Raw genomic sequence first — 14,174 nt, forward strand, 5'->3', positions numbered from 1 at the left:
AAATAAAGGTCCGATACTTTTTGAACACTCCTCGTACATGAAAAGGTCTACAGATGGAGTATTCATTTTTTCTGTATGTATTAAAAATATTGAGCAAAAACTTTTTTCCTGTCTCATATTTTATCTTCAAAAGCTAAAATATGTGACACTGGGAGATGAAAAATCAGACATCCTTTATATCATCATAAGGACTTGCCTATACCAACAGGGAGGTTAATAATCAGGTACTATAGGTTAAATCAAGACATTTTTGTATGATATTTAGTTCCCAAGATATATAATTTTTAATTAAAAATGATTTTTGTACAGCTTATTTTCTTGACATTTTCACATAAAATTTTTTAATTGAAGTAAGTGGATAAGATTATATTGTACAGAACTACAGAGTAATTTTCAATGATGAATATTTATTCATTATTGAAAATTATTCTATAGTTCTGTACAATATAAAAGTGTAAAATAAAACAAAATTTTAAAGACACAAGTCTAGGTCTAAGTGATTTTATTAACTTTTTTGAACAAAGTATATTATGATACTAACTATTTTATATTACTAATAGTAAATACATATGATATAGACATAAATTAAATGTTTAATGAATAAAAAGATAACTAAACTGGGTTAATAATTTAGTAGGCTATAGAAAAGGAAAGAAAGGAAAATGAAAACTACAATATAACACAAATTAGTAAATACACTTTTTTCACAAATATTTTGGATGCACTGTGTCCTCCTTCAGCAGAAGACAAACTATTCCCCTTTCTCCTCCTGTAATTAATTATTAATAGTAAACACATAAAGCTTTATTCAATGGCCTGTTAAAAATAATGGTCTATTAAAAGACATAGAAAAAGTAATAAGCCTACACTAATTAAAGAAAAGTTACATAACTAGCCTAGTCTAAATAAAATAGGCATACACCAAAATAAAATGTTTTAGGAACAATTGATTATTTATTTAATTAACATGGAATAAAAATAATGAAGAAAATAAAAGTATAGCCCTGCTGTTTTTTGTGTATTAACATTAAGGTTAAATTAGGTATTGACCTATTACATTTCAAAAATATTAACAGGCTAAACTTAAATAAAAAAGTTTCATGGAAATTAATGACTGGTAAATAAAATCTGGTGTATCATTTTTTATCTAAGGTGTGTGTCATTTTTTGCCTAAAGTGTGTGTCATTTTCTATCTCATTTTGAAATGCACAAAACTCAGACAAAAGGTATATGCAAGAAAAACAACTAGCATCTGAAAGCTGCATTTATATACTACATATAAATTTCTAATTAAATATCCATGTCTTTTGCATATACAGAGCAAAAGTTTGTTGAACTGACAGAAAAGTTTTTGCACCTATTTTTGTAGTGTTTCTTAAAAATTAAAAAGACTCAATGAAACCATAGTCATTTTCATTAAGAAAAGTTATTTGCTAAAAAGCACTAAATAAACTTAATATTGTATTAGTACAGGACAGATCAGACATAGATTAAGTCAAATTTCACAACTGTCTCATATTTTTCAATTTTTTAGACTGTCTCATATTTACCCACATTGATCCTAATTCAATACGTTTGATAATATGTTCCATTTAATATCTGTTTCCTTATGTACATGATAGAATCTATGACCATAATTATTAATCAGTATAAAAGAGAGTCAGTCACTCTAAATACTATAATATTAGTGTTTCTCCATCAATAACCAATCCTGGATCATAAAATCTAAATAGTAATATCAAACCAATTCTGAATGAAAAAAGTAATCAAAGACCACCCATGAAACCAAATCCAACACGCCAATTCAGAGCTCAGAAACTTTGTTGCTTCCCTATTGAAAATAATGTGCATTTAAATCAGTTATCTTTAACCCACTAGAGACCTCAATAAAAGGAAAATCTTGTTTGCTCATTAGGAACAAGTCTGGTTTTGGAAAGGCCTGGATGATATGAGAACCTGGGCTAGTTTTTGTGATAAAATCCACAATCTTAGTCTTATTTAAATTGCATTAGAAAAGAGCTTAAAGGGAGAAGTAATTTATTTTAACAAATTCAACAGAGGAGCTTTGCAAGATTTTCCTACCAATAACACTTTTTTTGTGGGTGACACATTAAAAAAAACTACTTATCGAAGGAAGTCTCACCAAAAATTAGGGATTGGACTAACCACCAGTTCCCCACACAACCTTACCAAATTTGGCCATCTGAATAGTAGGGTGGATAATCTCAAATAAAAATAGAGGTGAAAGAAGATCAAGGAAGAGTTTGCCTGTCCAGTTTCAAAGTGTGCACTCTCATCCTGCCATACTCCACTGATCTCAAATTTCCAATATTTCAACTGAACATTGACCACTCCAAATTTATTACTGTGGACTATTTAGGACTCATTATCTTTAAGCCCTTCCCTTCTTCCAGATGTCCAATTGAACCTTTTGATCCAGGTACAGTATTTATCAATCTGCATACGCAACTGTAAATACTCTCTTTTTCATTTTGGCATTCGTTTAGGATTAGACTCTCCTACTAATTTCATTCCTTTTGTAAAATTTTTATAAACATGAAAAATAAATATTTGTTGTTTAATGGTTAAACGTATAGTGGAGAGTGTAATTTCCAGTGTGTCATCTCTCAACTCCTTCCTTCATCCAAGACCCATTTGTTCTCTCATACACTCATGCTCATGTCATACTTATACATACTGATATAACAATCACAATTGTCTAGAGTATTTGTTTCTCTAAATTGGAAACATTGCTGCTGACAGCAGTGCATAGTGTAGTAATTTTTTTTTTTGCTTCAAAGTTTTTTAAACTAAATAGAATAATTTTTTATTATAAAATGGCCAAAAAGAATTAACTAACTACTGGACTGGGTTTTATAAAAAAAATGTAAATGCTAATAACGAGTAAAATCANTTGTTTATTTAAATTTTATTAAAAAAATTAAATATATAAATTGCTAACTTTATATAGTAGATACTATTAACAAATATTTTTGTTATATTTTTATTGTTTCATTGTAAAGGATATAAAAGAATTGGACAGAAAATTTTAATTTACTTTCCTTAATTTAGACTTTTAAAATTGCATACACTTTAGAATTAGTATCCTTGGCATATATAGGCTATATATTAAAATAACAATATATATAGTTTAAATATAATAAATATGCCAAGGTTGTTCTATACAGACTGCTAAAAATATTAGTAAGATAAATTTAGAAAAATTGTTATTGCTAATATTATTATTATTTTTTTAATTATTTTTTAAGACAACTATAGCATCATATTGTATATATTAGAAAATTATACTTACATGTTAGTAATAAAAAAAATTCTTCAAAGGTCAGTCTAACATTTGATTTTTGATTTAATCATTACAGCAGAAATGAACATCTTACATCTCACAAATTTGCATTAACTCTTTAAACTCTGAGAACCTTCTTCTAGTTGTAACTACAGAATAAATTGTTTTTATCCCTCAGATTGCAAGGGGAACTTGTATACCAAAACCAAACAACTTTTACATAGGCCAATTTACTTTTGAACAGATACGGCTGATTTCAGTCAATTTTGTGTTTAAAGAATTAATCAATACACTAAATATATAGTCAAACTTGGTTATAACAAGCACTAGGGGGACCAGCAAGATTTTGTCATTATAACTGTTACTTGCTATGCCCTTGAAGAACAGTGATGTAACTAGAGGGAGAATGGACTGTTGTTCTGGACACAAACATGTAAAGGGCACCTTGCAGATGGAAAAATTTGCAGCTATACCACTGATGATTAGTGAAATCTATCTACTAATTTTTAATTCTAAATAAGTTGATAAATTCAAAAAACAAAAAAAAAGTTATGTAATTGCATTATACTGTATTTTTATTAATATACAATACAATTAATATTAAACAACTTAATTTTTTTGTAATTAAAGTAATACTAATTAATAATATGCCCAATTTCAGTTAGTCTTTTTATCTATAAATCGTAAAATTGATGATTGCTTTAAAAATTTCACTTTCATATTTCTCAAATTTACAACTCACTGAGTCTTAAAGTACTCAGTGAGTTGTAAGTCTCATTATTTACAGTCAACCCCCTATAACACTTAATAATTCCATTTTATATGAATTCCATGTTGTATGAGTCACTTAGATTTTACAAATGTGTGTGCTTGGCTGTGAACGGCTCATGTATTTGTAAAATCTAAGTTATGTTTGCATATCTCCGATCTATCAGATCAGTGCTGTTTGCAACAAACATATTTAGAGTTTATTCTGATTACTTTCATTTCAGATACTTTAAAATCCATTTTTGACTTAATGTGTGAATGAATTGTAAGTTTCCAATTACCAAGTTGTCAGTCTTTACCAAGAACATGTACTTTTCCTATATGCTCAAAAATTTTATTGTAGTCTTCTGGTAAAAGAAGTATTTCAGTTTTTCTTAATTTTCCCACCCTTCCAAAGGCCCTATCTGCGGGTAAATAACTATGGCCCATACCGGACATGTAATCTCAAAAATTAAACTATACAAATCTGAAAGTTCATTTAGCATTGCTAATAATATGTAATTATTGTTTTGTGCATTGCATCCATCACAAAACAAATTCATTTTATTGATTTTTGAATTTTCCTTACAAAAATTTCTATGAAAAAGTACACGACCTCTTTCTAGCATGTCGACTAAATACTTTTTGAACTTCTTCAGAAAATGTGGCTATTATTAAAGAAAAATTAAGAAAACAATCAAACACGATAGCACTTGCATTTCAGAAAGCAGTCATTACTGTGAAATAGTCATGTGACCAATATACACTTTGTAATTGGCTGTATGGAAATGCAAAAATTTGGAAATAAATACAAAATGAAAAATGCCACATTTGAAAAGAAAAACAATGTTTTGATACATTTTTCAACAGAAGAAACATCCATTTCAGGGAAACAAATATTGTAGCACTATAGAGAAGCATATTATCAATGTGTTGGTGCCGTAAATTAAAAAAAATAATAAAAAAGGGAGATACATCACTTTGAAAATAAGCTCTTCAATTATGTATCTCAAAGAAGTAAATGCATTGTACCAAGTTTTGTGAAATATAATAATTTCTAGAAGTCATTTTTTTTTAAAAGTTTGTTAATTTGCTTAATTTGAATTTTAGTTTGTTGTGTTTGAATAAAAATAATTGATATTAAACTGATTGTATATGTATTTATATTATTTTTCAGGAATCACACTACTACATCAAGTCCAGAACAAAGTCCAAAGATTGGAAACAAATTAGAAGACATGAAATTAACTTCACAAGTATCTTATCTTTCTACTCAATCCATTCCTCATAGTCCTCATTCTCATAGTCCTACGCCTTCGCCTATAAGTAGTATTCCTAATTCAAGAGAGGCCTCTGTAGAAAAATCATTAGACACAGGAAGTGTAGTAACAAATTCAGTGAATCATGATAATACAAGTATTGGGGACAATATCAGCCATTCCTCAGAATCTTGTAAATCTGTTGAATTTGGATCACTTCAAAAGTCACCAGATTCACTGTCTAAACAAGATTTATTAAAATGTCGCAAGAAAGAAAAGAGGAAAACTGCATGGTACAATGTAAGTAATACTTTCAATATAATATGTTTAAATTTATCATTTTCAGTCTGTGTATTAAATAAAATATATTCAGTAAAGATTGATTTTCTGTGTTTGAAAAATTAATAAATTTTGGATGTAAATAAAATTAAATAGAATTTAATGGAAACATAACACTTTTCTAAAAAAGAATCATACTTTCTGTTAAATATTAATCCTTCCAGATATGCAATATTGATTGGGAAGAAGATCAGTCAAACAACTTTGCTTTCCTCATCAATTGATCAATTTTCAAGTACAAAAATTATTGGTATATAAAGTGTTCAGAAAGTCTCTTGAAGTTCAATAGGATATTAATAAATTGAATTGTGTCCTTATATTAAATCAGTTATGTTAATATCCAATAGTGATTATCTAAGTGATCTTGTTTTACTTTCAGAATGCATATAATTGGTAATGTTTTATTTATTATTTAATATTTTTTTGAATTTATCAATTCTTTCATTCAGGAAACCATACTTGATTATCTTTGCCATCCATAAAAACTGTAGTAATTTTTTAATTATTAAAAAGGTAAGAGAAGTAAAAATTAAAATTATTAAATCTTTATTATTTACATCACAACGATGCATCATAAATTCATTTTTATGAATTAAAACTATGATCAATATTTTCTCCAGGAATTTTTACTAGCCGTGTAAAATGGAGTAGTAGCTTAGTGGATAAAAAAATATGCTGCAATTTTCTGTTTTTTTGTAAACATAACACCTTTTTTTTATAATCAGTTTTGGAAATGGATCTCTTCTTATATTTAGGCAATCTTTTTCAGTCTGTTCCATTCATACATTTCTTTTCCTTGATGTCTGTTTGTCTATCACTTTTCATATATCTTCTTCCCTGGTCTTTCCTGGACTTCCTCTCTCTTCTTTTCTGGTTTATTCCCTGGCTATCCTTGGCAATTTGTATTCTGTAATTCTTCTCACATAACTATACCATATAAGCTGCCTTTTTTTTATTTCATCAATAAGTTTTTAATTCTTTATTTTGTTCATACACAGAATTCTGACAATTTTCATATCTTGAAGTCCTGGTATCTATATGGTTGTCTTGTAATAATGACAAAAGATGTCTTGTGAATATAAACTAAGGAGATTTACTGTATGTTGTTTAGTTATGTTTTAAAGAAACCTTTTCTGATTCATCAGTGATATTTTGAGTATTGCATCATAGATTTTTTGGAATTATTCCAAGTATACATCTAATGATTTAATCTGATGGTAGCATTCAATAAGGATAAAGGAATGAATTTGCTTCTTCTTTTTCTCACTTCTAACAGAATGAGATGAAAATTTATTTTATCAAATGATTCTTTTTTGTGTTTTGATTCCTGTAAGTTATCGACCAACAGTTAATTGTAAATTTTTGACAATGAAAACTAATTAATATCAAATGATAAATTCAATTTATTGATTTTTGGGAAATAATCTAATCAATAATTACAAATAATTAATTAACTAACAAATAATTACAAAATTGAGAACAGAAAATGAAAACAGCATTTATTAAAGTATTTTGCCTTTTCTAATATTGAAGACTTAATCAGTAAATGTTAGAGGAAATGGCAGTAATTTAATAAATTTGGTTTTAATAGTGTGCAATTGATTTTATGAAACTGTGTTTGAGCATTGTATGTGATTTAAAGATTGTATTTTCTGAATAGTTATTATTGAAAATTAAAAATAAAAACAAACATTAATAACTGAAACAAATGTTTAATAATTTATTAAATTGCTTGTTTTCAAATTATATAGACACAAGAAAGACTTTCTGAATATATTCTATATAATGTAAAAAGAATATAATTTGCCATATCATATTGCTTTTTTAAACAATTACAATAAAAATTATTTCAAAAATAAAATAAAAACAAAAACTGCTAAAGATATTTAGAAAGCCATAAGAAATTTTAATGTAAATAGCGAGGTTGAGGCCAAAGTTTTAAACGCGAAAACATGTATGTCGGACATTCAGCACCACTTTCTTGTAAGCCTAGAAGTTTGACAATGGTGTTTGGAACATTAAGCATGATTCCACTGACTATCCAAACACCATTGTCAAACTTCTAGGCTTACAGGAAAGCGGCACTGAACATTTGACGTACACGTTTTTGTGTTTAAAACTTCGGCCTCAATCTCGCTACTGAAATATAAAGAAATTAAATTACAATTTGAACAAATTGTGATTTACAATTTGTTCAAATTGTAATGAAATTGAAAATTGTATTTTGTAATTAAGCTAATATTGAAATTTAAGAATTTTACTTTATTGGTTTTGATAAATTGAAATAATTAACTATATTGATTATATGTTTTTAAATTCATGATAGTCATAATTAACTTGATTTTTTTAAATATTTATTTACATTAAATTTGTGTATGATCAATAAATTAAAATTTAATATTTTAGTTATTAAGTCCAACTTATAAATCACGAAGTGATGATTTTAAAAGATTATTTAAAGATCTTCCTGAAAATGAACGACTTATTGTAGGTAAGTGAATAAACTTTTATATAAATTTATTATAAGATAATGATAAATAATAATACTAATTCCACTATTAATAGTAACAATTTATAGAAATTTATAAAACAGTTCCAAAAAATGTTGTTAATTTTTGACACAATGCAATCGTGGTTTATGTGGAGAATTATTTCTGGAAAATCTGTGTAAATGAAGAGTTGTATGAATGCAGACTAGTGATCCCGAAATTTTAAATTATTCTATGGGAACTTCTTTTAAATAAAATTTAATGAAATTTTTAATAAAAATATACACCATATGATTCTTAAGTTCATTTAACAGTGTGTCTATAAAATATGTTACAGTGGTACCTTGTACTCAAATGCTTCAAAGTTTGAACACTAAATTCAACAAAAATTTGCCTCAGAGTTCAAACTGCACATGTAGTAGAAAAATGTGCTTGAAGCGTAAACACAATCTGTTGAGCACTCAAGTTGTCTCTCTCTTTTGCATTACAGTTGTGTTTTCAATACTATTTTCCTTTATTTTTGGCAAAGAAGCCTAAGAAGAAAGTTGTAATATTGACAACTGAAATGAGAAAAGGAAGTTGTTTTATAGAATGTGAAAGTGGTACACCTGTGGTCGATCTGGCAGCCATGTTTTAAGATGCCAAAATCAACCGTGTTTGACCAGTTAATGCAATTTTTATTTTATTATGCAGTATTTACATATATAAGAAAATAAACACCTTGCATAATTTTCCAGCACAAAGAGTTTGTATACAAATGTTTTCAATTTATTTTATAAACCTGCTTCAGGTTTGAAATTAACACTTTGAAATTCCCAAATTGGAATGTTTTCAAATATTTGATTATGTTATTTATAAAATTATTTTTAAATATTGTAAACATGTATACATAAATATATATTTTTGAACAATTACATATTAATGAAATACTGAGTGTATATAAATTGAAAGCTGACAAAAACAGCTCTTGTACTAATGAAAAGAGCATTGTACCTTTCTCAGCTCAATGACATTATCATAGCTATGGAATGTAAGCCTGTCAATGAAGACTATTTACAGCACTTCCAAAATAGAGTCACTAGGTTCACCAGCACTAAGTTAGCTAAAATGTTACAATTACACAGAGCTATTGTGACATCCCCAGACACCCTGAGACTCTTTGCATTTGCTAAAGCACATAAACCAGACATGCAACTTGGTCCCATTATTGGTTAGGTTAGGTTAGATTAGCCAAATCTCTAACTATTATGCTAGAAAAACATATTCATAGGTTTTTAGCAGAACACCTGAAAAATTAGAAATTCTTCTTGCAAGATCCACAAAAATTAATTGCAAAGTTAAATGAAATTACATTAACAGACAAGTATGTCACAGTGCTAGATTTTGCTTCACTATATCGATCAATATGTTTAAAACCATGCTTTTCCACACTACATGATTTTCTTTTCAAACTTATTCATTTGCCACATCTATATCACAAATAGGTGTTAGAACTAGCACACTTATTATGTTATACACCTTTTTTTAAATATAATAACAACAATTATGTTCAAAAATGGATGTATTGATGGGTAGCTCATTGAACTTTTAAACAATTTTCGTAAGTATAAGCAGAGAAAATAGGTTGACTACACTAGTGTTAATTGTGTTCTGGTGATTTTAAATGGACATACAAAAAGTTTTTTTGAATTTTTCTGTGTTTAGTCTTCAATATTGTTTTTTAAACATATTTTATCTTGGATTTTTAAATATTTCTTTTACAATGGACTTAATTTATTTAAAAGTTAAAAATTAAATGAATATTTAAATATTTTAAAGTCATTTACTATAAATAAATTAATAAAGTAATTGTATAAAATTGGCTTTCAGATTATTCTTGTGCAATGCAAAAGGATATATTAATGCATGGGAGATTGTATGTTTCTGAAAATTATATATGTTTCTATGCCAATATTTTTCGGTGGGAAAGTTTTGTAAGTATTTTCATTTTATGTGATTAATTAAGTCAAGATTTATTAATCTGTAGAAATATGATTTGTCTATTTTTTTGAAATAAATAAATACTAAAATTTAAATCATAATGGTTAAATATGTTAATGTAGTAAATGATACTAATTTAATAATAAAACAATGTTATGTTAAAAATTTACATTTATAAATTTTTAACATTGTTAACTAGCTAACATATTTTAAATAATAATCAGTTGTGATTGGCATCTTTATGCAATATTTTTCTCAATTATATTTGAAATTTATTATTCATATAATGGAAAGAAATAGCATGTAAAATTATTATAAGAAGTTTAAAATAGTTATTTTTCAAAATTGTAATTCTATCATATGTTTGTTTTTTATAAAAATAAGTAATAAGTGTGCTGTTAATAACTGCATTGTTTTTCAATATTAATCTTGAGTAGATAAAAAAAAATTTTATAATCAAATTTTTTACATAAAAATTATAGATTACACAGATTTCTACAAATTAATAATTATGAATATAAAATAGTGTTCATTATTATTTTTTGAATATTAATTTCTCTTGATTAGATGTAATTAATTGTTACATTACTCAAACAAACCACCATTTTCATACTGAGCTACATTATGGCTAATAAACTATTAAGGAATTAAGTAACTTGGCTAGAGGTAGTCAGTTAACTTGCCATCTTATGTTAAGTTTAATTTAGAATATTCTGGAAGAATGATTAAATTTAAAATGACATGGTAGCTTAATCATCTACCTCTAACAAAATTACTTAATTCTTTAATTCTATATCAGCTATAATATAGTCCAATACAGGGAAGTAGACACATGGGGTGGCATTTTCCTCACTAATACTCTTCTGTCATTCACACTCTGCCAGTCACCATGAGTTTAAAAGTAAACAATATAAAAAAGTTGTAAGCAGTTTACCATGGGATGAAACAGAAAACAGATACATCAGACTAAGACTAGCTATTACGACCAGATACAAGATAATGAAGAATAAAATTTAATACATGTTCTTGTTCAGTCTGCACTTTATTGAGTATTGTCATGTGTATAACTGCTTTTATATGACATACAAGGAGCTGCCATACAAATAAGGCAGCTCCTTGCACAATAATGTGTTATGGTGCTCTTGGGCTATTGCATTTTTATGGTAGTTTACCTTCTATGCTAAATCTATGCAAGTAATAAGCAATACAAGTGATCCACGCTCAGAAATTTCTAGTTACATCCTTGCCAATAACAATTTAGTAGTTTGTTTGAATAATTTAATTAATTATTGGGCTATTTGTATATGTTCTTGTTAGGTTTCTATTTAAGCAAACAATTCTTAAGTTTTTAGAGAATTTGATAATCTTAAGAAATTTATATGTGTAATAAATTTGTGTATTTATTGAGCAGAGCTCTGTATAAGCCAGAAAGTGTTTTGTCTGTGATCAAAGTTTAAAGCAACTGCATCACCACCAAACATGATTTTTTTGCAAATGCGTAAAAGTTGGTAAGGTCTTCACAAAGTCAGAATTTTGAAAATCAATCTATGGGCTGAGATATTTGAGTTCAAAGTTTGCCGTGTAAAGTCTACAGACTGACTGTTGGTTATAAGTTAGTCGGTCACTACATGTTAATCAAGTTTCTGATTGCTGTTTAAATTTGAGTTTAAATTGATCTCTATAACAATTTTTTATTTTGATTTTTTTATGGATGTTTAACATGCATGGTCTGCAGCCACACATGTGCATGTTTGAACCAGTTGTTCGAGTTGATAGGTCATTTGACACAAATGTGGGTATTTTAAACAATTCTTAATGCTTTTGGATATGCATTAATGACATCAGACATGCATGTCTTCCCAGAACCTGCATGTTTTAAACTGCTTTAAACAGAATGTTACAAGCATATTACTGTATTTATGTTTTTGTGTGAAGCCAAAACAGAAAAACCTATGTTGCAGAGCTTGACTTCATTTTCTTTGAAAATACCTAGTATACATTTGAAGGATTACTTTAATAATTATACTTCACATTAACTCAAATATAATGAGTGCATTTCTGTAATTATTTCTGTATAGAAAATCAACAAATTAAATCTCATAACTTTTTAGATTTGATTTATTAATTTTCTATACACAAGTAATACTTTCCTCTCAACAAAATTTAAAAAGAAAAATAACTGCATATTGAAATTGATTTTATTTGGCTTCTAATGATGATCAGGAATGTCATAGAAAATTTAGGCTGTAAATAAAATCAGTTTCTTTACCTAATTGTTTTGAAATTTAAGAAGTTAAATATTTTAAACTATAATAAATCACACCATTCATACTTTTTTCAGCACTTTAATATACGAATGTTTTTGGCCACATTTAGGGGCCTGCATCAGGTTTTAACATTAATCAAATCTAATGTCTATAATGAAATAACAGTTTGGTGGAACTTTTGTGTTCTATTAATATCAGAAGCTTTGAAAATAAGTATTTCCTAACCATACATTTATGTAATAAAATTACATAAATAACAAAATCATTTAAATAAGTACATATTATAGACTAATAATATATAAAATAGATATTGATAACTATACAATTACGTAAAAAAATACATAATAAAAAGAAGTAATTAAGAAGTATTTAAAATAAATAAATAACACACAAATAAAATAAAATTACAAAAATATAGGAATCATGTGAAATATATATAATCTCAGTTAATGATAGCTGTATTGTTTTGTAGGGTTATCTGGTATTGATTGCCATGCTGAGGAAATGGCTATAGATTCTTTATTATTGATACAATTTTCTTCAAGATTTGTCACAAATATTTCAAAAGCATCAAGGATTCTTATCCTATGAATATTGAATTCACATTTCAAAATTTTGGCTTCAGACTGTTGAGATATTCCTGACTCTGATACAAACTATGCCAGCACTGTACTAAGATTATTTTTGTGAATAAAATGCTGATGTTCTTTGAGCCTTTGTGTCAGTGATCTATTTGTTGATCTTATATATGTCAAATGGCTATCAAATCTGCTATCATAGAGTGGTTTAGAATACATCCAAGGGTTTTGTTGGGAGAAAATGTGAATGGTGTGATTTATTATGCATGAGTTCTAGCATACATGTTTATAGAGTATTTTAATTAATTTAATTTAATATTATTTTTAAAATGTTAGTTTTAATAGTAATATCTTTAATATTTAATATAGGTGATGATGAGGTGTAGAGACATTCTTAGCATGACTAAAGAAAAAACAGCTAGAGTTATACCTAATGCTATACAGATTTGTACAGAAACAGAAAAATACTTTTTTACATCGTTTGCTGCTAGAGATAAAACTTATTTAATGTTATTTCGACTATGGCAAAATGCTTTAATGAATCAAGTAAGAAATACACATGATGGTAATGAATTTAAATATCAGTTAATTGTCTGAAAAATATAAAATGACCTATTTTCATCTAGCCATTGATGCCTCAGGAATTATGGGAATGGGTCCATTACTATTATGGTGAAGAGTTAGGATTGACAAGTGATGATGATGATTATGTTTCACCAGATTATATGGATTTTAAAGAAAAAGGTCAACCAGAAAATTCAATATCTATTAAAGAAAATGATGAATTTTGTGATAAATCAAATAATGCAGCTCAGGACGAGGAAGTCACAAAACATGATATATCAAATGTAAGTGTAATTTTAACAATATATTGATGATGATAATTGTAAAATTAAGTACAATGGGTGATTGGTTAATGAACAGTTCAGACTGAACAAATCAGACAATGAACACTTTCGCGAAAGATTTTTATGTTCAGACAACGAACATATATTTGGATAATCAACACTTCACAGAACAAACACAAGAAGAAGCAACATAAAATAACGAATACTGATTGGTTTTCCCTTGTCTCCAGGTAACAATTTGAAACCTTTTGAAGCATGGGAGACATCAACATTAAAGCTCAACCTGATACCGATTGCACAGTATTCCTCCTAACTTTGAAACTCTTCATTGTAATTCCAGCTTTTTGTTTACCTTTCTAGCAA

At 27.3% G+C, this 14,174-nt stretch overlaps 1 protein-coding gene across 6 annotated transcripts in view; it reads left to right on the forward strand.

Moving 5' to 3' along the window:
* Positions 1-14,174, forward strand: part of LOC111615078 (GRAM domain-containing protein 1B-like) — a 117,963-nt gene that overhangs the window by 61,675 nt on the left and 42,114 nt on the right. For all 6 annotated transcript variants that reach the window (XM_023356501.1, XM_023356812.1, XM_023356693.1 and 3 more), the window contains exons 3-7: positions 5,229-5,610; positions 8,056-8,140; positions 10,008-10,111; positions 13,333-13,509; positions 13,590-13,811. In XM_023356501.1, coding sequence (XP_023212269.1) covers positions 5,229-5,610; positions 8,056-8,140; positions 10,008-10,111; positions 13,333-13,509; positions 13,590-13,811 — 970 coding nt within the window. The remainder of the gene's footprint in view (positions 1-5,228; positions 5,611-8,055; positions 8,141-10,007; positions 10,112-13,332; positions 13,510-13,589; positions 13,812-14,174) is intronic.

The sequence above is a fragment of the Centruroides sculpturatus genome, unplaced genomic scaffold (assembly GCF_000671375.1).
Source record: "Centruroides sculpturatus isolate CEXI.00-Female unplaced genomic scaffold, Cexi_2.0 scaffold18, whole genome shotgun sequence".
Lineage (NCBI taxonomy): Eukaryota > Metazoa > Arthropoda > Arachnida > Scorpiones > Buthidae > Centruroides > Centruroides sculpturatus.